This window comes from Phascolarctos cinereus, unplaced genomic scaffold, assembly GCF_003287225.1.
Source record: "Phascolarctos cinereus isolate Bilbo 61053 unplaced genomic scaffold, phaCin_HiC Scaffold_4;HRSCAF=312, whole genome shotgun sequence".
Classification (NCBI taxonomy): domain Eukaryota; kingdom Metazoa; phylum Chordata; class Mammalia; order Diprotodontia; family Phascolarctidae; genus Phascolarctos; species Phascolarctos cinereus.
This window is the reverse complement of record NW_027555847.1, coordinates 62,885,449-62,912,250: the sequence shown is the minus strand read 5'-3', so window position 1 is coordinate 62,912,250 and position 26,802 is coordinate 62,885,449. Positions and strand designations below refer to the sequence as shown.

The 26,802-nt window shown below is 43.1% G+C and overlaps 1 protein-coding gene across 4 annotated transcripts in view; it reads left to right on the top strand.

Annotated features, from left to right (window-relative positions):
• EFCC1 (EF-hand and coiled-coil domain containing 1) overlaps positions 1–26,802 on the top strand; it is an 87,882-nt gene that overhangs the window by 39,938 nt on the left and 21,142 nt on the right. For 3 of the 4 annotated variants that reach the window (XM_020981221.2, XM_020981220.2, XM_020981222.2), the window contains exons 3-4: positions 22,029–22,198; positions 26,535–26,670. In XM_020981221.2, coding sequence (XP_020836880.1) covers positions 22,029–22,198; positions 26,535–26,670 — 306 coding nt within the window. The remainder of the gene's footprint in view (positions 1–22,028; positions 22,199–26,534; positions 26,671–26,802) is intronic. The other variant, XM_078152245.1, reaches the window with a different exon arrangement.

Sequence of the window (26,802 nt, the reverse complement as noted above, 5' to 3'; positions counted from 1 at the left end):
GTGTGCACTGGGGGCCTGATCACTTTTGACTAGATTTGCTTTACTGTTTGTCTTTGTTATAAGGGAGGATTCTGTGGGTTGGAGGGAAGAGACAAGGGGAGGGAGACAGAAATCACTGGAAAAAGAATATGATGAAAAAACAAAAAGCATTGGTAGCCCATGGTTAGCACGGCTCCAGCAAGGGCCTCCAAGGTCACCTAGACCCAGATTTGATCCTGGGATCCCTGACCTCAAAGAGTTTCTGCCACTACCCTGGAGTAACTCTAGGGAAATTTCTAAAAAACGAAGCTTAGATATGGCTATGGTTGCCAAAAAATGTGGGTTAAAGGGGCCTGGAAAAATACTTAATGGACAATAGGGGCATCAGGGGTAGGACAGCTATTTATTTCTTCTGCCAAAGAAACTGAATAATACACAAAAGAACTAATGAACAGATACAGAAAATAGAAAACAATTAACCTTTTACACTCATTACAGCACCTCCCTACCCTCCCCATTCCTAAGGTAATGACAACTTTGTGGTATCACTAAACATATTTCACATTCACCTTGGACCCATGTTGCCCAAGCAGCTCACCAAGTCCAGAGCTCCTGGCTAGCCATGGAATGGTATCTTTAGTTCTTCAGCTATAAGATGATTCTGCCAGTGGTGATCTTCTCCTCTGAAAACAAAACAAAAAATATGCTACTATGAAATACTTTCTGGATGGGAAACAGGAACCTAACTGAGGAAGTGAAGAACTCATAAACTCATAAGACAACCCCCTAGGCTGGTGTCATCCATTTATCAGGATCACTGGTTGCTGACCTGTGTCCAGAGAAAGAAACAGAAAAGCAGAAGACAGCTAGGGACTCAGGGTCTAGTCTCAGACCCACTGAAACAAGCACACATTCACACAGTCATGTGAAGGTACTAAAGGCCAACATTTATACTTGGAGGGAAATAGTGGAGAGAAATCCTCTCCCCACTAATGAAAATCCAAAGTCTATTCAATGATGAAGACATCCAAAAGAGAAGGGAAGAGTTGTTTTCACAGCTCTTATAATCCTACAAGAGTCCATCCATATGATTCTCAGAAACCAGTTATCTTCATGGGAGTGCCAGTTATTAAGGACCAGTCAGGAGTGCTCTATCTTCAGCAAGGCATGCGGCCCTCATCAAGAAAGCAGAATTATGTTCAACTCCTTGGGATATGCCCCAGTTCAACAAGTCCTTCTGATTCCCTTGGCACACATCAATAAAACATTAAAAATAATTTTTTCTATAAAAGACGCTCTAAACTCCATGTGCCATATGAAGAATATTTGAAGGAAATGGAAATGTTTGGCAAAGAGATGACTTAAAGGGAAGATGTATGATCGTACGGTGCAGTGGAATGAGCTCCAGATTTGAAAGCAGAAGACATGAGTTTGAATCTCAGTTCTGCTTTTTACCATCCGTGTAACTTTGGACGAAGCAGCTAGGTGTTGAAGTGGATAGACTGCAGGACCTAGAGTCAGGAAGACTAATCTTCAAGAGTTCGACTCTGGCCTCAGACACTAGCTTTGTGACCCTGGACAAGTCACTTCACCCTGTTTGCCTCCATTTCCTCACCTGTAAAATGAGCTGGAGAAGGAAATGGCAAACCACTCCAGTATCCAAAACCTCAAATGAGGTCACAAAGAGTCAGAAATGACTGAAGAGCAACTTCTCCAGGCTTCAGTTTCTTCATCAAGAGACTCAATTTGTTTTAGCTTTTATTTAGTATTTTATTTTTCCCCAGTTACATGTAAAGGCAACTTTAAACATTCATTTTTAAAACTTTGAGTTCCAAATTCTCCCCCCTCTTTCCTCCCCACCCCACCCATTCAGAAGGCAAGCAATTTGATATAGGTTATACACATGTAGTCGCACAAAACATATCCATAATAGTCATGTTGTGAAAGAAAACATAAACAAAAGAACCTCAAGAAAAATAAAGAAAGTTTAAAAAAAGTATGCTTCAATCCGTATTCAGACACCATCAGTTCTTTCTCTGGGGATGGATAACATGTTTCATCATAAGTCCTTTAGAGTTGTCTTGGATTGTTGTATCACTGAGAATGACTAAGTCATTCACAGCTGATCGTCTTACAATACTGCTATTACTTTGGACACAATGCATTTTACTTTTCATCAGCCAATGCAAGTCTTTCCAGGTTTTTCTGAGAGCATTCTGCTCATTATTTCTTTATAGTACAATAGTATTCCATCATGATCACACACCACAACTTATTCAGCCATTCCCCAATTGATAGGCATTCCTTCAATTTCTAATTCTTTGCCCCCAAAAAAGAGCTACCATAAATATTTTTTTACACATAGGTCCTTTTCCTTTTTGGGATACAGACCTAGTAGTGGTGTCGCTAGGTCAAAGGATATACATGGTTTTATTGAGAGACTCAATTCTGAGAGGCAGTGGAAAGACAATTGGGTTTGGAGTCAGGGGAGTTAGGTTGCAAATTCTGGCTTTGTTACTTATTCCCTGAGTGACCTTTGGTAAATCACTTACCCAAGGCACTTTCTGGGTCTCGGTTTTCTTATCCAGATTCTGAGAGAGGTGGGGTAGATAACCCTTATGGTCTCTTTCAACTCTTAATCTATACTTCTATGATCGCTGTCTTATTTATGGAAGTGGGGTTAGGTTTATTCTGTGCTCTTCCAGAAGAGAGGTACAAGACCAATAAATCAGTAGCAGTTACAGGAGAAGCAAATTTCTAATATTACTAGAGAACTGTGCAACAAGATGATGTGCAGGGGAAGGGTGGGGGAGTAAGTGAGCTCCCTGTCATTGAAAATGTTCAAGCAGAACATTATTTATTAGTGAATTTGTAGATGCTCTCTAAAAGTCCAACTGGAAAAATCTCTAATTCTATAACTCTATAACATCTATAGCTAGCCCAGAGTTATGACACTGGACATGTCTGTATTTAATCTTTGTACATGTATGCAAAGCAAATCAACCCTAGACTTGTTGAATCCATCCTGTTTTATACCCTGGGACCATCGCACACAATCTCACTGAAATGGTAATAGGAGCACATTGACTCCCATGGGAGGTCAAGGTATGCTTTTCTTTGCCTGAACACCTTCAGAGCCAATGGCCCTTACGAAGCCACTAGGGTAGGGTGGGAAGAGGATGGAGACTGGGAAATACACAATGAAAATGTTGACTGATTAATCTGTTACAAGTGCAAGAGTTTAGCCACATGGCTACTACCACTGCTGAGTGATGTGTTTTACCCGGGGCAGGATGAACACAGTATAAGATTCATGGCCATGGGGTCAGAAGGCACAACAGGCATTAGGGACACAGAAAGGTCATTGGGGAGGGGTAGGTGACAAAGTCAGGGCAGAGGAGCGTCCTTCATCACCAATGTAGTGATGAAGAAGTCATGGGAGTCATATATACACTCCTCAGTGGTTGAGTTCCTGTTTTTCTGGAAATACCCCTCACTTTGAAAGAAGGCCAGAAAATGGGATATTCACACTCACGTGGGCTCTCTTTGGCTCTATCTTGGTTCAGATGAGAGCCTCAAACATCTTTGTTTTGTATCTTGAAGCTCTTCATACAGAAATGGCCGTGACAGATGATTTCATTTCAGAATCTTTTTATAAGAATATTAGCAATGATACCTCACATTTACCTGACACATTTAGGTTTGTAAAACATTTTGTCCACAACAGTTCTGTGAGGTGGACGTTGTAAATAACATTACTACAATTTTACAGATGTGGAAACTGAAGTCCAATGAGGTAAAAATGACTTGCCGACGGTCACTCAACCATTAAGAGTCAGAACCAGGATTTGAAGCTGTGCCTTCCAGTTCTTGGTCCAATGCACCTTCCCCCATACCAGGTGTACCACTCTGCTTTTCCCACCAGAAAGACTATGTGACCAAGGACCCACATACTTAGCCCTAAAATGAGTTGGGACACCTAATCCCTCTGAGGTGCTGAAGTGTCTACTGCCCAGGTCCCTGGCATTGGGAATAATCCTCACGTATAAGGGACATTTCCCTACTTGTGTATAAATAGTCATGGGACACGGGATCTTCGGATCAGAGATGTATGGCTGGAAAAAGCTTCAGAGACCATCTTGTCTGCCACTCTCATTTGATCAAAGATTATGAACAAATGGATTTCAAAAGACAAATTGCAAACATCAACAACCATGTGAAAGAATGTTCCACGTTACTGATGACAAGATAAATGTCAACTGAAACAACTCTGAGGCTTCACCTAACAACCAGCAAAGTGGCGTTATAAAAGATGATGGGGGTCTGTGTTGGAGAGGCTACAGGGAGACAGGTAAACTAATAATACACTGTTAGCGGATCTGTGAATTGGCCCAATGATTCTGGAAAATGATTAGGAATTGCACCAGAAAATTCAGTGAACTGTTTTCAACCAGTTATCTCTTTTTCTTTGCTACAAGGGAAGGGTCACTGGGTTTGGGGGAAGGGTAAAATCTGGAAATGACTATGATGTGAAAACAAAAGGAATTAATAAAACCTTCATTAAAAATAGCACTAATAGGGGCAGCTAGGTGGCTCAGTGGATAGAGCACCAGCCCTGGATTCGGAGGACCTGAGTTCAAATGCGGGCTCAGACACATACCATTCACTAGCTGTGTGACCCTGGACAAGTCACTTCATCCCATTGCCTAGCCCCCCCCCAAAAAATAGCACTAATAATAGCCAGGTGGTCTCCATGGGCCTGTGGGACCCGCAGAGTAACTTGTGATCTACTGCTCTGCAAAGAAGAGCTTAATTTAGGCCTCCCTGTCGCTGTCCTCTCTTCGGGTTTCTTCCTCCTAGTGTTGTTCTATTGTTCTTACACAAATTCCTTCTGCTTCCTGTGAGACTTCATTCAGGAACTCTCTGGCAACTGGAGGAAATGCTTGTGTGCGAACTTTCAAGACTGGGTGCCCCTCCCAGCGCCTGCCTCCGCTGGGCTGGCTCAACTCTCCCTTCCCTGCCTGGATATCTGTAGGATACAGAACCGTGAGATGGACCTCCCCCAGGACCCTACTCACCGAGCAAGCATGCGCAGCTCTCCTGCCTGCATTCGGGCTGGGGCTCAGGAGGGATCATTAGGAAGAGCCAGACCCCACCATGCTTTGCTGCTGCCCTGGGTCTTTCCAACCGCTCGAAGATGCCTGGTGCCGCCAATCACACACTTTCCGGAGTCTTATCAGTAATATCAAAGTGTGCATCGGAGCTGGGCAAAGCAGTGAAATCAGAGGGAGAAACAGGAACGCTTCTTTTCCGTCATTTCCAGGAAAGGCGCGGGGACTTAGCTGAAGATACTAGATATGTCCCCACTAATGTCCAGTAGCTATCCAATACCCATAATGAAAATGCCACTGGATTGGGAGACAAGGGGACATGTTTCTAACCTGCTGTGACTACTTCTCATACTCATCAATCCTGTGAGTTTGAACACTTCCAGTCACCCTTGTGATCCTCAGGTGGAGGCCAGATGGCAGAATCAATGAAGCGCTGCCCTTGGAGTAAGGGAGACCTGAATTCAGATACAAGCAGCTTGATGACCCTGGCAAGTGATTTAACCTCAGCTTCCTTACCTATAAAATGGAAATAGTGGCACCAACCTCACAGGGTTGTTGTGAGGATCAAATGAGATAACATATGTGTAGTGCTTAACAAGCCCTAAAGTTAAGTGTGTGTGTGTGTGTGTGTAAAAGCTTTTATTATTATTATTATATATGTAAAAGCTATTATCTGCGCTATTCATGGAAGAGATCAGATGATCACAGTGTCTTCTCTTTCTAAATTGCTTCGCACTTTTCAGAGGAGTTTTACATTTATTATTCCATTTGATGTTCACAATCATTCTTTGAATGATCAGATTAAGCCAGAGAGTACACTTCGAAGACAAGGAAGAGGAGGAAGAGGAGAAGGAGGAAGTAGAGGAGGAGGAGAAGAGGAAGAAGATGAAGTAGAAGAGAATGAAGAGGAGAAAAGGAGAAGGAGAAAGAAGAGGAGGAAGAGGAGAGGAAAGAGGGAGAAGGAGGAGGAGAAGAGGAAGAAGAAGAGAATGAGGAGGAAGAGAGGAGAAGAAGTAGAAGGAGGAAGAGGAGGAGAAGGAAGAGAAAAGGTCATACCTGCCTGACTAGTCCTTACAATCTTCTATGTAGGTTTATCACCTGTAGCAGTGGTATCAAACTCAAAAAGAAATGGGTGTGGGGACACTAAACCATGTACAAGGGTCCCTGTGGACCACATGTTGAGTTAGTTTTAAAATGTAACATTGTCTATGTTTTCTTGTATTTGATTTTGTTCATTATTTCCCAATTGCATTTTAGTCTGGAATGGGCTGTGCTCAAGAGTATTCTGGCCACATGTTTGGCACCTCTGTTCTATATCACATCCTCTAACTGTGGGCATCCCCCAGGGTTCTGGTCTGAGCCCTCCACTCCCTTGAAACTCTCACACCCAGTGACTTCATCAGCCTTCATGGATTTGATTACTGGTTTTTACACAAATGACCCTCAAATCTCTCTGTCTATCCAGCCCTAGTCCCTCTTCTGGGCTCCACATGTCCAGCTGCCTATTGGATAGTTCAAAGTAGATGTCTCCCAGGAATCTCAAGTCCAAAACTGAACTCATTATCTTCCCCTCATCCAACCCCACCCTTCTTCCCAACATCCCTCTTTGGGGGAGGGCACTGCCATCCTTTCCATAATCCAGGTTTTGATCTTGGCGTTACCCATGATTCCTTACTCTCACCCCACATATACAATTAGTTGCCAAGTCTTGTTTCTCCTGCTGCATATCTTGCATCTGTCCACTTCCCCCTACTCCTATAGCCACTGCCCTCTTTCGGGCTCTTGTCACCTCTTGCCTGGACTATCACCTCTCAATTATTTTCCCTTCCCTCTCCCATCCTTTCTATATACAGGTGCCAAAGTGATTTTCCAAAGTGCAGGTCTGACCACGTCACTCTCACATTCAGTAAACCTCAATGGCTCTTTGTTATCTTAAGGATCAAATATAAACTCTTTCGTTTGGTTTTTAAAGCCTTTCACAACCTGGCCTCAACCCGCCTTCCCAGCCTTGCTGTTCAGCACTCCTCTTCTGGTAGTATACATTCCAACCATACTGCCCATTTCATTATCCCTGACACAAGATATTTCTTACCTCCAGAACTTGCACTGGCTGCTATCCCGTCTCTGAAATGCACCCCCTACTCACTTCCACCTCTTACAATCCTTTTTTCCCTTCAAAACTCTGCTCAAGAAACACCCTCTACATGAAACCTTTCCTGACTCCCCAGCTATCAGTGCTGCTCTCAAAAAAGATATCTCACTATTATCTTGTATATTTATGTACATGTTATCTCCCCAATAGAATGAAAGCTCCTTGAGGGCAAGGACTGTTTCATTTTGGTTCCTAGCACAGTGCCTGACCCCTCTAGTAGGTATTTAGTAGTTTTTGATTGGTTGACTTATAGCGAGCTGGCCTTAGAGTCAAAAAGACCTGGGTTCATGCCTGACCTCTGACATGTGCTGGCTCTGTGATCCTAGGCAAGTCATTTAACCTCTCAGCATTCCAGGTAACTTTCTAATCCTAGAAATTGCAGAACAGGTGATGTCTGCATTAGGAGAAGGAGTTTCCTTACTGCAAAATTCCTATACCAATGAAATCATATATCAAATTTAAATAAGAATAATATTGTAAGAATATTAATTATAAGAAACTATATTATTATAGTATTTTATGTTGTAATTATACCAATTATAAGAAATTATAAGGAGGAGGAAGAAGAGAAGGAGGAGGAGAAGGAGAAGGAGAAGGAGAAGGAGAAGGAAGGAGAAGGAGGAGGAGAAGGAAAATGAGAAGAAGAAGGAGAAGGAGGAGGAGGAAGAAGAAGAAAAAGGAGAAGGAAGAAGAGAATAGAGGAGGAGGAGAAAAAAGAAAAAGGAGGAGGAGAAAGAAGGATGAGGAGGAGATGATGGTGATGATAACATTTGTATAGTTCTTTAATGTTCAATAGTCCTATCTTCATGACAGATCTGTTCCATAGTATTAGTACTACTTAAACTCACAGTTTTGCATATAAGGAAACTGAGGCTCTGAGACATAAAGAAACTTACCCAGGGTCACATGGCTAATAATTCTTTGAATCGAGGTCTCCTGACTCCAAAGCCAGGGCTCTTTTCAGCAAGCAAACTATTTAAACAGCTTGTTTATTTGCTGTCTTCATCAGGAGTTATCACCACATCTAAAATACTGTAAATAAAAAAATGTTGGAAGCCACAAATTTGGAAACATAAGAAGCCTCATGCATCATTGCATGGAGGGCCAGTGTGGGGGAGTCAGGAGGAAAGTGAGCTGGTATCTCACCTCTGTTGTTTATTAACTGTCATCCTGGATAAGCCTCTTAACCTTGCTGACCCTTGGTTTCCTAATCTGTAAATAGGAACAATAAAACCTGTAGTACTTACATAGGACCTTTGTAAGGACTGAAAGAAATAAATGTCTGAAAAGCAGTTTAGAAACCTTGAAGACCCATAAAAAGGTCACCTCTTTTTGTTGGATCATTTCAGTCGTGTCTGACTCTCTATGACTCTGGGGTTTTCTTGGTAAAGATACTGGAGTGGTTTGCCATTTCCTTCTCCAGTTCATTTTACAGGTGAGGAAACTGAGGCAAACAATGTGAAATGACTTGCCTAGGGTCACACAGCTAATAAGTGTCTGAGGTTATCTTAAAGTGTCTTGTTATATTTACCATCACCATTATCAGCATCATTCTCATCATGAATATACCCTGGTTAACAAGCCTTATTTAACGACCTCAGCAAACTCCCTTCAGAACTGAAGCTGTGAGTTAATTTTTGTTCTGTTTTATTGATTTCTTTGTTCGTTTGTTTGACCTCATACACTCCTTTTCTACTGCCTGGTCCCCACTGCCTTTTTATTGCATACATGGTAGATATGTAATAAGTGTTGGTCAAAATGGAATAAGGGGAGGCAATGAAAACAAAGCATGAGTGTGATCATGACGCCTACAGCCAGTTGGTGTGGTACCAAGAAGAGAACATGGGAGGCAGAGCTCAGGCCATGAGATAAGGGAGAAAGTCAGGCCCGGTGGTGTTGAGCAACTTGGACTGCAGGGTGGGAGGTGACAGCAGAGGAAGCAACAGTAGCCAAGGAAAGAGATGAACCATGTGTCCGATGGGGGCTCCTGGCCGTGGGGGGGGGGGTTGGAAAACCTGATTTCCAAAGAGCTGATGTGAAGGAAGGAACAGGGTTTGGCAAAGGACGGCTGATGTAAGCCATTACTGGAGAGCATCAGGGAGGGCCAGGCACCAGGCACAGGAACCCTGGCCTCTGTCCCTGGGCTGGGGAGGGAAACATCTGAGGTTCACTGGCCTCAATTCCAGGGGAAATGCAGATGTGGCCAGCTGGAGGGATCCCCAGGAACTCAAGAACTTGTGTCATCTATTAGGAAGCTGGATAACTCAAGACAGGGTCAATGCCGCGGCTTTGCCATTTACCGGTCCCCAGTTCGCAGATTCCCCAGAACACGTTACCTGAAAAGCACATCTTATACATGATCCAGACTTCAGGGCTCTGCCCCCAGATCTATTGCAGATTCCTTAGGTTGCCATTCAAGGCCCTCTGTAACCTGGCCAGAACCGACTTTTCCTTAGGATACTTTCTTTGGTCCTTAACTCTAGAAACAGCATCATTGCTCTTCTCTAAATGCATCAGCAATGAGGCAGCTCAATAGAAGATGATTTTCCAGTCATCAAAACTGTCTCACAGCAGGCGCTTTGAAAATACAAATCTCCCTCCTGCTTTTAAGCTCCAAGGCACCTTCGAGATCATAGGATCTTGAGTTTAGAACTGAAAGAAGTCTCTAAGGTCATCTAGTCCAGGGCTTCTCCTGGGGTCCATGGATCCTCAAGGGGTCCATAAATACATTTCAAGGGCTCTATAAACTTATATAGGGGGAGAGGGAGGAAATTACGTCTTCATTTCACTATAACTGATTTCCTTTTTGCCTGGCATACGGTGGGTGCTTAATAAATGCTTATTCCCTTTCCTAATCCTCTGTATTTTATTTTGTGTATTTAAAAAGATCGTTCTGAAAAGGAGCCCATAGCTCAATGGGTCTTGCTTTACAAATGAGGAAACTGAGGCCCAGAGACACTGAGTGACTTGGCCAAAGTCATACAGCTAGTTGATTTCAGAATCAGCACTAGAAGTAAGTCTCCTGGCTCCTAGATTAGGGGTCTTTCCTTTATAGCACACTTATTCTCTGCTTGTGCCCTATTATTGTTCATGGTTTAAGGGTTTCTCTGAATCATTGAGGCTCAGATCATGGCAAGTGGAAGCGTTAAAGTTGATTCTTCACGGTGGGTGCTGATTCATTGCTCCCCATATGGGCTCAACTAGTTGACTTTAGGGTTGGAATGGTGGGACTGCCAGAGGGCCCTGCATCAATGTCCTCTGGCAGCTGCTTCTTTTATGATGTCAGAGCAGAATCTGTAAAACGGGCCATAAGCCCAGTGCCGTTACCAAGTGATATCCCTCACAAGAGCCAATGAAGCATGCAGGAGATGAAGGTTAAGACATAGAATTACTCCCACTTCCCAGGAAAGCTATGTAACCTTAACACACACAAGTATATTTAAAACCCCACCCCCTACCACTTCCAGATAACCAAACATTTTGACATCTGATCATTGTCAGACTTGTCTGGCCCTAAGGTAAACATTCTCTTAGGGGAATCTAATGAGATGTCTAAACCAAGCAAGGAGATGGATTATTGCTGGTCAGTCATTTTTCATTGGTGTCCAACTCTTCATGACCCCGTTTGGGGTTTTCTTGGCAAAGATACTGGATGGTTTGCCATTTTCTTCTCCAGCTCATTTTACAGATGAGGAAACTGAGGCAAACAGGGTGAAGTGACTTGCCCAGGGTCACACTGGAACACACAAGTGTCTGAGGTCAGATTTGAACTCATGAAGATGAATCTTCCTGACTCCAGGCCTGGCGCTCCATCCACTGCGCCACCTACCTGCAAGGAGATGGATTAGAATGATAGAATAATCACAGAAGGTTAGAGAAGATGACCTTGGTGATCATGTAGCCCAATTAAGTGTGGGAAATTGTAAGAGCTCTTTGTGGAATACAGACCTTTATTACTCTACTGTTGAGCTTTGCATCCTGACCCAAAGACCACATTTATTCCTCGAACTCTGGATAGATCACTTATGAAACACTTCACTGTCTGGACAAACTTTGGCTCCCAAGGTAGGACAGTGTGGCATCTATTAGTAACACTAGGCATACATCTTAGAGTGGCTACTTGAAGCGCTTTATCTGAGTAAGCTATAAGGTGGTACTCAAGAATTGAGCTGCCCCTCCTCCCCATTGCCCAACTGGGCATGTGTGAAGTCCCGCTCTACCTTAGGCTTGCTATAGCTAATCAGGCCACTGGGTGGTGCTCAAAGCTTGAACTACTAGGCTCACTTATTTTGCGTGTGTGCACATAACACCACAGCCTTTTTCCAGGGCTCTTATTTAAGGATATTGATGTTGAAATAATAACTCATTCGTCTCTCTTGGATCATTTTGCCTCCATCTCGGTAGATTCTACACTCTTGTTTTCCATTCTCATCATAACCCTGGAGACCTACTCATTCATATATAGATTAAGTGGAATTTTTACTGAAGACCAAAGCAACAGTTGACTTTAAGCTCCCCAACAGCTAGTAGTTGCTCCTATTAAGCTTAGTCTGCATTTTTTACTCTCCCCTTAAGTATCAAACATCATTGTTTCCCACAAAAGGTGTCCTTGAAACCTTCTGTAGGGAAACCCTTTCGAGCCTCCTGGTTTTCAGAGTCTTATGGGGAAAGCTGCAAATGGTTCTACTCCATGGAGTGATTCCCAGTCATCACCATTCAGAACTCCTAGGTAGCCCTCAGGTGAGTCCAGCCCAGACCTGGATTCTGGGGCTAAGAGACTTCCCTGAGGGCATCCTGTGTGTCAGCATCTTTTCACCATTTTCTCCCAACGTCCCTGTCAGTCAACATACCAGACTGAACTCAGCCATTCCAACCCCAGGAAGGCCAGAGAGCAGCCCAGTGACTAATGTAATAGGTGTGTGTCCTCCATATTTTTAAAGACCTTCAGTTGTAAGACCTCATGTGACCTCTTCTCTTCCATTAATAATTAACCTTATGAGGTTTTTCAGCCCCACCTTTCCAACATCTCTCTGTGGCCCAGAAATTAAGGGGAAGACCCCTTGCCAGCTGAAATAAGGGCTATTTCACTGAAGAGACTGGACTAGTAGACAACAAGGTAACCAATCTAAAGCAGAAAGAGATGCACCAAGGACAAACATAAAGAAACAGCACAGACAGATTTAGAAAGGCAGGCGTCTTAGAGAGGAAATTGCTTCAAGACTCTGAGACTCTTGAACCAGAAAAAATAAATGTTGGCTATAGGATTTCCAGTAACCAAAAGTTGTGAATTTACCTTTTGAAGACATATTCTCCGCATATGTGCTTCTTCATTATATTTTAAGTGTGTTTTCACTTTCCCCACAAACCTTGTGTGTTGGGGAATGTGCCCCAGACTTTTGGAAGGACATCTTCGTACCAACTGTTCTTACTACACCTATAAGGAAATACTAATTTCTGGCAGATAACAAATGGTGAGCATACCAGATGGGGGCTCATGGGCTGCAATATTAGAAACTCCCTCAGGGTTGTTACTAATACCATTATAGATGAAATAGTCATCTGCCCTCTGAGAGACCCAACCTGCCTGTGCTATCAAGAATTAGGGAAATGGTCCTGGAGAGAGTGCTACACTAGCCATTCACCATGCCCAGTGTTCCACCTCCAGCTCCATGTCTTTATACAGGCAGCCCACCATTGTTTGAAATAATTTCCCTCACCTCTGCCTAACTCGAGGCAACTTCATGAGGCCTTTCCTGATTCCACTGCACCCTCCCCAGTTAGACGTTACTGCTTTCTCCCTCTTGAATTTACTTTGTATTAATTTAGCTGTGTATGTGTTTTATTTCCCCAGTACAATGTAAGCTCCTTGGGGACAAGGATTGTTTTCGTTTTTGTCTTTATGTCCTCAGTACCAAGCATTGTGCCTGGCCCAGGGTAGTTGCCTAAGAAAAGTTTATTGAATTGAATTGAATTACACATTCAGTTTACTTTTCATCCTTAACTTGGTTGTAAGCTGGGTGAGGCCTGAGACAATGCCTTATGCTTTTTTCTCTCCCTTGATGCCTAGCACAGTGCTGGCTACACAGTGGGTGCTTAGTAAATATTGACTATCTAGAGCTATCCAATAAAAATAACAACCTACATGCATTTAATAGCTCACTTTTCCAAAGTGCCATAGGAGTGTAGACAAGAGAGACTAGCTAAAGGAAGGAGGTGTGGGTGGTGTTCAGTGAACCCAGTTACAGTGTTTTTGTTGCTGTTTCCCTGTTTAGTTGGCTGGATGTGGTGGGATGGTTTCCATGGGTGGGGGTTAAAAGGCACAGCCTTCTTGGAAGGCAGTAGTCACCACATGGCCTTAGCCTACCTTCCACTACCCAGAATCGCTCGCTCCCTAAATGGGGAGATGCTGAACAAAGCCAGAATGGTTCTGCCTGATGAGATTCCCCCCCCACACCCCGGCCCCGTAGCCTGGAAGATCTTAAACCTAATCCTCACCCCTGTGCCTCAGTACAATTCCCCTGTGCAGCTCAAAATGACTCCACCTAAAGCCCCCACTGATGAGATCAGCTTCCTGGGAATGAGACACAGCTGTTTGGGAGAATGCCTCACTTTTCTATAGTGCACCAAGGTTTACAAAGCCCTTTAGGAAGACTGTGATTGTACCCATTTTACAGATAAGAAAGCTGAGGCTCAGAGAAAAGAACTCTCTAATACTGGCACAGCTATTAAATTTGAATCAGAGTCAAGACTCAAACCCAGGTTTCTTAATGCAGAGTTCTTCTAACTCTGCTAACCATGCTCACTCTCTCTGCCTAGTGTAGGGGAGATGTTTAAGAAGACACATTCAGTAACTAGAATTCCTTTCTCCTACCTCTGGCCAAGAAATCCACAGCAGAAGCCCAGTGAGACTTTCACAGGGCTTCCGGCCTCAGCCCTACAAAGGCCTTCAGCCAGCCGGCAGAGAGACAAACAAGAGAAGTTTTCCCCCAGCCGGGCTGGTCCTCACCCAACCCCGGGCTCCCTCTTTGCTTAGTTTAGCTGATGGTCACTTAGAAACAGGGGAGACTGGTCAGCAGCTGAACAGGGTGTGGCCCAGTACCACCCCATCTCCTTCCTCACTCCCCCCACCCTCCAAAAGCAGCTGTGATGGATTGTGGCCCCTGGCAAGAGGAAGCATCTCTGACCCCAGCTCAAATTCCCCAAGTGGAAGTGGGCTCTTCTCTCTCCGGGGGCCTGCACAGTGCTTGACACAGAGTAGGTGCTTATGAACTCTTGGTGATTGACTGACTGATTGACTGTCCAAGATCATACAGCTGCTAGTAAATAACAGAAGTAGAATTCAAACCAAGTGTGTCTGCAGTTTGAGATGCTTATGGTGCCTGTGCAATCACAGAGATTATAGTATTTCAAACTGGAAAGAAGCATATTATCAGTTTGCAGTACAAACAGTCCACGTCAGAGGAATTCAGAGAAGGGAGACATCGCTGTGAGCTGGGGAGAAGTTAGAGGATGCTCTGAAGCAGGCGAGCCTTGAAGGAGAAACAGGTTTTAGATAAATGGAAGGTGGTTAGGACAAGTAGGGGCACAATGGATAGAACACCAGGCCTGCAGTCAAGAAGACTCATCTATATGCATTCAGATTGGACCTCAGACACTTACTAGCTGTGTGACCCTGGGCAAGTCCTTAACCCTGTTTGCCTCAGTTTCCTCATCCGTAAAATGAGCTGAAGAAGGAAATGGAGAAGAAAACCCCAAATGGGGGTTGTCCAACAAAGGGTCGGACATGATTGAAATGACTAAAGAACAACAAGATGGATGTTTTATGGGGAAAGCAGTGGAAACAAAGGATGGAGGATGGTTATGAGGGGCAATGAGTAAACCACCTGGAGGAGAGCGTCCTGGGGAGATTTGAGGGAGTTAAGGGTAGCCGGGCCAAGTTGTGGAGGATCTTGAAAGACAAGCAGGGTAGTTTGGACTTAATGTCATAGGCGAGCCAGGAGTAGAATAATGAAAGTGAGATTTTGGGAGGATTAGTGGTGGAGTCATAGAATGATATAGATGTCATTAGATATCTAGATAGATAGATAGATAGATAGATAGATAGATAGATAGATAGATAGATAGATAGATATCATAGATATCAATAGATATCAGAGCTGGGAGGGACCTTAGAACACAGAATGTCAGAGCTCAGAGGGCCCCTAGAACACAGGATGTCAGAGCTGGGAGGGACCTTAGAACACAGGATGTCAGAGCTAGGAGGGACCTTAGAACATAAAAAGTTAGAACTGAAAGATACCTTATACAGTATCTAGTCTACCCCCTTCATTTCATGGGTGAGAAAGCCAAAGCCCAGAGAGATGAAGGCCCAATGTCACATGGCTAATTCATGGCAGAACCAGAAATGGTCAAGTCTAGTGATATTTCCACAGACACTGTTTTGGGGCCTCATTTATAAAATGCCCTGTTTGTAGCATGGTGATAGTAATACCAGCCCTGCCCACTTCTCAGGATCAAAGGAGCAAGTAGATTGAATAAAGAAGAGCTTTGGGAAACAGGAGGCTTTTGTACACATTGGATATTGTTATGAATAATGTGTTTGCATACACATCCCTGGACGTGTCTGTGCATGTGGCTATGCTCAGCATGTAATCCAAAAAGGATATGCTAAGTTTGGGTCTATTTGCATGGCCTAGTAACAGTTGGGGGTCACGCTTGAGGGTCTGGGTCAGTTGCAAAAGGGGAGCCCATGACTCCTGAACACCTCTCAGCAGCTCCGGTCTGCTCCAATTGTCTTCCTTCTGCATTGTCTTGGAGACAAAGGTCTCCAAATAGATGGTGGCAGCTGGCCGCTACCAGGGCAACCCCAGAGTCTGAGCTACCTCCCAGTCAGGCAGGCCAGGCCTGTTCTCTCTCCTTCATGGTCCCTGCCCTGTAGGGGTGGGGTAGGCAGACATGCTCATTCATAGAGCTCCCCTCTTATAAATGTCATTTAAGGGCCTCATGGGGTAAAAGAGATCTACTTCCCTTCTTTCCCACCACTGCGCAAATCAGGAAGCTGTCTATTTGGGGAATGGATCAGTCAGGCTTGGGTAAATGTAACTCTCATGTCTCTGCAAAGCCCTTGGTTTTTTGCACTAAAGAGATATTGAATTCTGAATACCACTGCCACCCCTCCTCTGTAATTATTACCAAGTCCAGCCCCAGCCCTCCTAAGACCTCATCAGCCCTTTGAGTATGGGTGTCCCATTTATCTGGGATGGTTCTGCCTGAAGGCAGAAATCCTAGCCACTGATTTACAGCTCAAAGGAACCATGGAGATAATCTCTAGTATAACCCCCTTACTTTACAGATGAAGAATTGAAACCAAGACTTGCCCAAGGTCACACAAATAGTAAATGGCAGAGCCAGGATGCAAACCCAGATCCCCTGAGTTCAAATCCAATAATATTTCTACCCTACTTGTATGAACTCAATTACCTCTTGAGGTCCTACCCAACCTGAGTGTTTGGGGAGTTTGCTTTGGACCCTGACCATCATGAAGAGTTAAGGAAGTGATTAACCCTATTTTACAGAAACAAAACTGAGGTCAAGTGACTTGTCTAAGGTGACACACAGTAAATAGTGGAGCTGGAAGGCAAACAGTTTCTGACTTCTGATGTGATGGATATTAGTCTTTAAAGTATAAAAGGCTGCCTCTGTTCAAGTCAGAAAGTGATGATTTTAATTTGTCCCCTGCCCCCCCAAAAAAAGCACTTCCCAAAGCCCCCTAAGGCCACCTTTGTCATCCACAAGTGATCAGACCCTTGATAGTCCTTTTCAGAGGGACCGTCTGAAGCTCACTCTTCTGCAAAGGTGAATGACAGACCAATGGTGGGCTGGGAGCCTTCATTCTCCTGGCCCACTTTCCCTTGACCTTTAAAGATAATGCTATTATGGCCAGATCAGGAATCACCGCATCTCATTGGGGAAATCTCTCATTGAATTTCTTTGCAGCCACATTATTAATTCTCAGAAAAATCCAAAGTATGTTTTCCACCCCCACAGCTTTGCAAAAAGGCACGGGAGAATAATGGTTTTCTTCTGGGCTATTGTTTGCCAGCACTGCTGGGCCTGTTAGAACAACCCTGCCCTTGGCCTGGTGGCTTTAGAAATGGATGGCAGCTGGGTTGGGTCAGACAAAAGCTCTCCAGGATAGTTAACAGTCCCTCTTGGCAGCCAGCTTTGCTTTGCTGCCTAACAAAGACATGTGTGGAGTTTGGTTTCTAAGACTTCAGCAGCCCCAGCAAACTATGGGAAGGATTTGGAATAATTCTCAGCAATTCCCTTTAGCAGGATTTATTTAAGCAGAACCACCTAAAGAAATACTTCCCAAGAATTGATACAAATATGTGTGTATGTGTATGAAAATATATACGTGTGCACACACATATATATAGTGTATTGTGTAATATATATATTATATATATACATACACATATATGTATATATGCATGTGTACAAGTGTATATGTATGTCTAGAGAGAGAAATTACTATATGTGTGGATATACATATATACATATATAATCAAAAGTCATTCACCATTAGATCAGTGGTCAAAGGATATGAATAAACACAATTTCAAAAAAAAATTACACACTATAAGGAACCACATGAAAACATGTTCTCAATCACTAACAGTATGAGGAATTCAAATGAAGATAACTCTCATCGTGTAAATTGGCAAAAACATCAAAGATAGGAACATTCATCGTGAGAGGATTTTACAAAGATTTCAATTTGGAATTATGTGAGAAAAGTGAGGAAACTGTACACATTCTTCCAGAAATTCCACTACTGGACATATGTCCCATAGAAGCCAAAGACTAAAATAAACGTTCAATACATGCCAAAATATTTATAACATGTTTTGGTCACAAAGAATTGTAAGCAAAGCAAGTACCCATTGATTGGAGAATGGGGGAATATAAATCTGATGGCATATGGAAATAACGGAATATTATTATGCAGGAAGAAATGATAAAGATGAGGAATTCTGAGAAACATGGGAAGATTTGTGTGAACTGGTAACAGAGTGAAGTAAGCAGAACTAAGAAAACAATACACACAGATATATAACAGTGTAAGTGAAGAGATCACTAACAGGAAACTGAACTCTGAGTAAAAGAAATACCAATGAAGAGCCCAGAAGAGAGGGAGGGTGACAAGGCTCATACACGAATAATGTTAGAAAGCAATTAAGTAGATAGAATCAGAGATTTAGCACTGAAAGGGAATTTAAATGTTATCTAGTGCAATCCCCTCATTTATGGATGAGGAAAATTCGGCCCAAAGAGATTAAATGATTTGCCACAAGTCATACAGAAGTAGTCAGATTATCCTGAGAGGTTCATCACTCCTAGCCAGGGTGATTAGGGAGGACGTCATGGAGCATACCATGGAGGAATACCATCATGGTGGAACTCAGTCTGGGTCTTGAAGAAAGGGAAAGCTGTCAGTGAGTGGTGGGGAGGAATGGCAAGATGTACAATGGCAAGGTGGTAAGAGAGGGAACGACAAGCTGATGAATAGTACATTTTGTCTTGAACGTAGAGTATGTGAAAGAGAATAAGTGCCATGGAATAAGGCTGGAAAGCCAGGTTGGAGCAAGTCTTGAATGTTGGATTAAGGAGCTTGCATTTGCAAGCAATGAGGAACCACACTGAAGAATTCTGAGCATGGAAAGTGATGCAATTATATTCAGTGCTTTAGGAAGAGTCCTTTGGTAGCTATAGAAAGGATGGATTATTGAAAGAAACTACTGGTGTTGGAGAGGACTATTAGGAGATGATTTTTTAAAATAATAACACAATTCATTTGGAGGACCAAAAGATCTAGATTTTGAAGGTAAATCATGAAAAAGGTTGTTATGAAGGGCTAATAGTGATAGAACTTCCAGGACTCAAATTATATATAAAGTAGCAATCATCAAAACCATTTGGTACCGTTTTAAAAATAGAAGAGTAAATCAATGATACAAATTACACAAGGGAAGATCAGAAAAAAATTGAACTCAATAAACCAATGCTTGATAAACCCCAAAGCATAAACTACTTTAAACAAAAAGAACTTCCCATATGACAAGAATTTCTGGGAAAACTGACGAGCAATTTGGCAGAAATTAGTCATTTAGGTTGTTTTTTATTTAATGAAAAACAATATTGTCTCCCTCCCAGATCCACTATTTACCCCCCTCCCAAAAAAAAAAAAGAAAGAAAACCCATATTCTGAACATGTATAGTCAAACAAAACAAATTCCTACATTGGCCATGGGCAAAAAATACATGTCTCAGTCTGCACTGAATCCATTGCCTACCTGGAGTTAGGTAGAATGTCTCATCCATCATGGGCTAGATCCTTTAGCATCACGGCTGTTGATCAGAGTTCTTAAGTTTCCAAAGCTGCTTGTGTTTACTGTTGTTGTTATTGTATACATTGTTCTCCTGGTTCTTCTCACTTTACTCTGTATCAATTCATACAAGTCTTCCCAGGTTTCTCTGAAATCATCACCTTCATCATTTCTTGTAACACAGTGTTATTCCATATATCATAATTTGTTCAGCCGTTCCTCAATTGATAGGCACGCCCTCAGTTTCCAATTCTTTGTCACCACAAAAAGAGCTGCCTTTGTACATGTAGTAGTATCACTGAGTCAAAGAGTGTGGATTTTAGTGACTTTGGGGGGACGGCTCCAAACAGCTTTCCAGAATGGCTGGACCATGCAGCCTCGAGGTCACATGGAGATCCCTAGGTCCTTGGATGCAGCCTTTTAACTGAGTCCAAGTTTAACAGAACAAATCCTTTTATTAAGAGGATTTGTTCTGTAAAACTTGGACTCTGTCAAAGGGCCACACTTGAGGACCTAGAGGGCCCCATGTGGTCTTGAGGCCGAAAGTTCCCCACCCCTGCTGGACCAATTCACAGCTTCCCAACAGCGCAGTAAAGTGCCTGTTTTCCCACAACTCTTCCAACAAGAAATGCCAAGTGTATTATTTCATATTCTGCAAGAAATTCAAAATGGATACAAGACTTTAATATTAACAATCATGCTATTAAAAAAGAAGTGAAACAGACCAAATACTATAGGTAGGGAGTAAATTCTTGACGAAACAAAGAATAGAATCAATTACAAAAGATAAAGTAAACCATTTTGGTTATGTGAAACTGGAAAGCTTTTGCATAGATACAATTTATGCAACTAGGATAACAAGGGGGAGTAGTCAAGTGGGGAAAAAGCTTTGCATCAAATTGATCTCTGACAAAATCCTGATATCTAAGATATGTAGACATCTAATAGAAATACACAAGACCAAAGGCCATTCCCCAGTAAGCTTCAAGGAGGCTCAGAAGTCATCTAGTTCAACTCCCTCATTTTACAAATGAGGAGACTGAGGCCCAAAGAGGTTGACTTACCCAAGCATGACAGGTGGGATTCGAACCCAGGACTTCTAACATTAGAGCCCGTATTCTTTCTGATATACAAGTTAAGCAAGTAAATGATTTGAATAAACTGTTCTAACATGATAGTATTTCAAACTGTAAGCAACCGCATGAAAGGATGCTCCAAATCACTAATAATATAAGAGAAATGCAAACCAAGGTAATCAGCTATTTCACCTCACACCCAACAAGCTGGCGAAGATGACAAAAGATGGGAATAGTGAACGTTAGAGGGGTTTGTGGAGCTGTAAGTCTAACCATTCTGGAAAGCAATTTGAAAGTATTTGAGAGGGGCAGCGAGATGGTGCAGTGGATAGAGCGCCGGCCCTGAAGTCAGGAGGACCTGAGTTCAAATCCGGCCTTAGACCAAACACTTGACACTTACTAGCTGTGTGACCCTGGGCCAGTCACTTAACCCCAATTGCCTCACCAAAAAGCAAAAAAAATAAAATAAAATGAAAGCCACAAGATTATAATGACCAAGCTTCTCCCCAAAGGAGAGATATGAGAAGACACCTCTTCCCTGATTCGTTGTTGTTCTCTCTACCTTGGGTATAGAACAATGACTACGTCACCAGATTTTTTTTTAAATATATTGATTAGTTTTACAGATTTTTTAAAAAATAAGCATGACTCTCAGATGGGCAGGTAGTAGAGGTGATACAATGTGAAATGTAAGTGATATTAAAACAAAATATAATAAAAATACTTTTTAAAATGACAATTTCAATAATCTGGGCGATAGGTTATGGGATTCTGAACTAGACATTGGGCATATAAAGGAAAAGATGGATGTAAAAGCTTGTAATTGTGGATGTTAGAGCTGGAAGAGGCTCTAAACCATAAAAAGTCAGAGCTAGAAGAAAGAACATAGAATGTTAAGAGCTAAGAGGAAATTCACAGCTCAAACCATTGCAGCCTCCTCATTTTGTACTTACAAATCAGCTAATCCCCAAAGAAACTCAGGCAGTCACAATGTGTTGAATAAAACCTCTGGCTTGATTGCATGTTCCCATATTCATGAAAATAAGAGTGTTTAGAGCTAGACAATGCTGCCAGATTACACAGCCCTGGCACAAGAAGTAGCAATAACTAACCAAAGCAACCCCCGGCTGTGAGGCCATCCAAAGCCCAGTGAATGGCGTCCCATGAGGGGGCTGGGAAAGGAGAGACGGCAGAATATCAGTTTTGCCCACTTTTCTTTAACAATTTTCATTTCGCTGCAGATACGATGTGAAACCTGAGCTCCCCCTGCCTGAGTCTGGCAAAATCTATTTCTTCCTCTCACTGTATCTTTGCTTTGCAGGTCAGAGATCAGGAAACTACCAAGCCCGCTGAATGACCAGAAAATGCCACGAGAAGATGGTGAGTCAGAAACTGGAAGAGCTTCCTGTCCTGGGCAGCCGGACGGAATCTCTCCCCCTGAAGGGGCAGCGGCTGCAGAAGATGGTATGAGCTGCAGATATGCTGACGAAGGTTAGATGCGTGGGGGTTATGGCTTTGAGATCAGTAGCTTAGAGCGAGAGGCTAAGAAGGACAAGGTGATGGGTTCAGTGTTGATGAGGGTAACTTTGCTCTAGACAGTGGCAACAGCCAAGCCTGACCGGCCATCTCACAAAGATGTATGCTTCGTATCCTACGAAGTTCCCTGCCTTCAAAGCCACCATCTACAGACTTGTCTCCCCAGAGCTACAACCTCAGGAAGAGTGGTGTGCTGGTAAATGTTTAACAACCAGCTCTGGTAGGGAGGGAGAATGCACACAGGATGCACTTTTAAGTTTAATTTACATTATTAGCATTTTCTCCATCAATTTCATAAGTCTAGACAATCAGCAAAACAATAAATCAAGCCCTAATTTGTGGCATTTGCCAATTTCTGAGGTATGATGATCACCCTGTACATTTAACCATTGGCTCTGGTGAGCTGGTTGGAGCTGCCTCCAGCATACCACTAGCCTTTCCTCCAACTGTCAATCCTTTCCTTAGCATGTGTCTTTCACAGGTCACTTGCAGACTAGGTCTCTGGAGAAAAGACCAAAAAAAAGGATATTAAAAGGGCATAAATTCAATACGGGACAGTAATTTTACGAGGAAAAGAGAGCACAGTTGTTCTCCAAAGCCCCATAAAGCAGAAATAAAGGCCAAGGTGAGGAAGTTCCAGGGAGGTGATTTCAGTCCAGGATATGGGAAAACCTTCTAACAATGGGATGTAGTGAGTTTTTCTGCTTCTAGAGGTAATCAGAGAGTGAAACCTAACAAAGATGACTTAGTAGGGATTCTGACACCTATGTGAAAGATCTTTCTAGAGGATCTCTAAGATCCATCTCCACTCTTGAGATTTATGATTCTATGACGTGGAAATAAAAGGCAGAAACAAAGTCTGGCTCGTAGAATACATTTTACTTATTGTAGGATTTAGGATCTTAGATCTGGAGTTGGAAAGTACCTTAAAGCCCATTGAGTCTAGGCTCAGAGTGGTTAAATGACTTGCCCAGAGTCACGCAACTAGTAAGTGTCTGAGGATGTCCAAACATAGAAGAATATAGATCTTCCTAACTTCAAGTTCAGCACTTGCATTCCTCTGGCACACATCTCTCCAACAAGTCCATCCTGTTCCCATCCCAGGTCCTTCTCAGATTTCCTCCAAAAAAGTCTCAATTTTCCTTCTAATTTCTCTGTGTTCTGCTCTCAGTGAGGGCCAAGCAACCCTGATGAGCTCCACTGACCTGCCATGGAGTACTTTTCTTCTGGTCTCCAGATTCTGACCTCTCCTTCTTCCTCTGGTTGTCCTCTGCCTCCTACCCACAGTGGAAAGAATGCTTGAATTTGGAGCGAACCTGAGTCTGAATCCCTGCTCTGACCCTTACTACCTATGTGATCCTGGACACAACCACTTGACCTCTTTAGTTTCCTCATATGTAAAATGGAAAAAGCTCTGTCAAACATGAAGGGTTATTGAAATGTGAGTGAATATTAGTATCAGTGCTGTTGAGTATTATTATTATTATTATTATTATTATTCCTGGGAAAGGCAACATGATATAGTGTATTATGCAGGGAGGGGAGGCAATCAGAGTTAAGTGACTTGCCCAGGATCACCTAGATAGTAAGAATCTGAGGTCACATTTGAACTTAGGTCTTCCTGGACTCCAGGACCAGTGCTTTATACACTGAGCCACCTAGCTGTCCCATGATATAGTGTGTCGAGAACTGACCTTGGAGCCAGTAAGAACTAGGTTCAAATCCTGCCTCTAAACCATGCTGTGACCCTGAATAAGTCATTAACTTAAATTCTTAGTATTCTAGGCGACTCTCTAAGGCTATAAGATCTGCATTGAGGGAGGGAGTTTCCTCATCTTTACACCAAAGAAATTATAAGTATATGCCCTTATCCCTATTATGAGTTGCCTTGGTCCAAGATGTCATTACAAATGGACAGTCTACCAGTGCTAAGCCTCTCCATGCTTAACTAGGCCAGTTCTCAGATAACAGATGCAGCCTATCACCAAGGATCACACTTGGAATCTTCCCAAAATCTCCCAGAGCTTATGTTCTACTGGCATAACCTCCAACAACCTGAGGTCACCTCTAGGCATCAAGGTAAGATTTTTGAGGAGGAACAGCAGATAAATGGCCTATCTGTGACACTAATGGCCAAGCAATGTTAAGAGACTGAAAGTTTCCCAGCATGATGAGTGGACCTCCCCTCCACCTTTGGGGGATTGATGGGATGACGTGGATAAGATTTGTGAAAGAAGAGAAGGCATGGATGGGATGTAATCTTCACTGTAGGTGGGTGTACTCACCACACTGAAATCACAGTTCCATCCAAGTGTTGAAGCATTGTTATACCTTTGTCTCCTTTGAGCCACCAGTATCTGGGAACCTGGTCAGCTTTGTCTTTCTTTCCTGAAGAGTCAAGACAGGAAGTACTTGTTTATCTATCAGCAATTAAACTTTAATAACAGAGCTATAGTTATTGACTATGGCCAAAGCCCCCTTTCGTTGACAGGCTGTCTAAAAACTACCCCAGCTTTGAGTTAGGACCCACGAAGAACCGCACCTCACAAGTCCTCCACTGATGTTTCTTTTACCAGCCCAGCCAGGCAGAAGATGCACTAATTCCAAGCAAAACCACTTAGTTAAGGAGCATAGTAACATAAATGATGAGGGGAATTACAGCCTTTCTCCTAAACACATGGCTACACTGTCCCCCAGATTCCTTTCTCCATAGTAGGAGAAGGAAAACACATGCATAAAGAACACATGTCGATAGTTCATACATGCAGCTGGGGTAACACATGATGCTAGGTCTATATCCCCACTGGAACCCCTCTCTGCTGCTTGATTCCCTAAAGAGCCTCTAATGCCATCTGTTGGTCCGAGGATACATATATCATTAGACTGTGAGCTGTTTTCTTTGTTGCTACAAACAGCTACAATTCTCTCATCATCTTTTTTCTCTACTGCCTCACCATCTGCCAGTTTCTAGAGTGGACCTTCTGCTGGGTCTCCACTGTTGCCACCTGCTGGATGTCCCCCCAAATTACAATTACTAGGTCTAGCTCAGCTGTTTCACGCTCAGAACGAGCCAACCAGGGAAGCCCTCAAGCTTTGTCTAGCTTTTTAATGGAGCCCAGTGTGTTATTTGACTTAGCGTGAGTGAATCCTATTCTACTCTTATCATATTCCCTAGTCTATACAAATCACCCTAGAAGCTTCACTTAACAAGACTGAAAGGGGATTGGTAAGGCTGCCATCCTTCTCTAGTAAGTAATTTTTGTTCTGCTTTCCTGCCAGGAGCAAAGTTGATGCTTCCTTATAAATGATATCCCCATTGGACCTTGGTGGGAGATCTCATAGCCACTCAGACACATTCAGCAGGGAGTGAATTGTGACAGCTGGTCATAACAGAGCACCAGTCAAGAGTGTGCGTTGAGTCAGCACACTTCTGTGCTCCCTGTAGCAGCCTCAATACTATGCCCACAGAAGTGCCACTTTCCCATCCAAAAGAAAGCCCATAGTCTGGGTATCACCACACACCACATTCTGCCAGAGTACTGCCCATAGCAGACCGCCAAAATCTAATCACAAGAAAATACTAAAGGAGTTGTAAAATAATGAGAACTAGAGAATAAAAAGTCACATCTTACGGGGGATATCCCTGGAATTTATGTCCCCAGGAATAAATTAGTACTTGTCTAGGAGATGGTCCTAGAGCCTGAATCACCCTTAGTGATACTTCTGCTTTTAGTTCTTCAAGACTTTAATGAATCTTTGCTCTCCCCAATATAGGTACACCCTTCAGTTGTACAGATCACAGCCCTCACCTGTGCAATTCTCATCTTTGTCCTCTCGTTAACTTTCTGCCAAGGACCCATCCCATGCTCTGAAGGTCCCCCTCTTGGACTCTGAACATTCTGTGCCAGGGCATCACCCAACTGCTCTCCCACCCTATTGATTAATGATCAACAATCCCAGGTCCTTTACTGATCATACATTTCCTGAGTGATGTCATCTAAACCACTTTAATGGAGAGGTGTAAATCACCTGTTTCCTATGGCCAATAATCCTTAAGCAACCTAGAAGAAAGTTTTAGGTCATGTTCCTGAGCTCAACAGATCTATCCATCTGCAAATTACTTGTCCTCAGCCTTGCTATTTTCTGCAAGAGATGGTTCCTCATAGCCAGCAAATAGAGCAGTATCCCTAGCTTGTCTTTCCTTCCCCAGGAAGGGCTGCAGAGCTGTATGGCGTTCACAGTGAGTGACCTGGGCTTTGAGCATCCAGCCCTGCGTTCTTTCTCCCTGCAGGAGGTGAGCAGCTGTTCCGCTCCGTGGAGGGTCAGGCAGCCTCCGATGAAGAGGAGGAAAAGTGGCCGGGGGAGCAGCAGACTCAGGTGGCCGAAGTGAAAAGGCTACTGGCCCGTATTTCGAGCTGTGGGAGCGGGTATGTCTCACTTAGAATCGTGGAATCGAAGAATGTCATCTCTGCCCCAACCCACTCCTGACCTCCATAGAATAATAAGCTCATTGTGCACAGGGGTGGTCTGTTGTTTCATCTCTATATCCATGGTGAAGT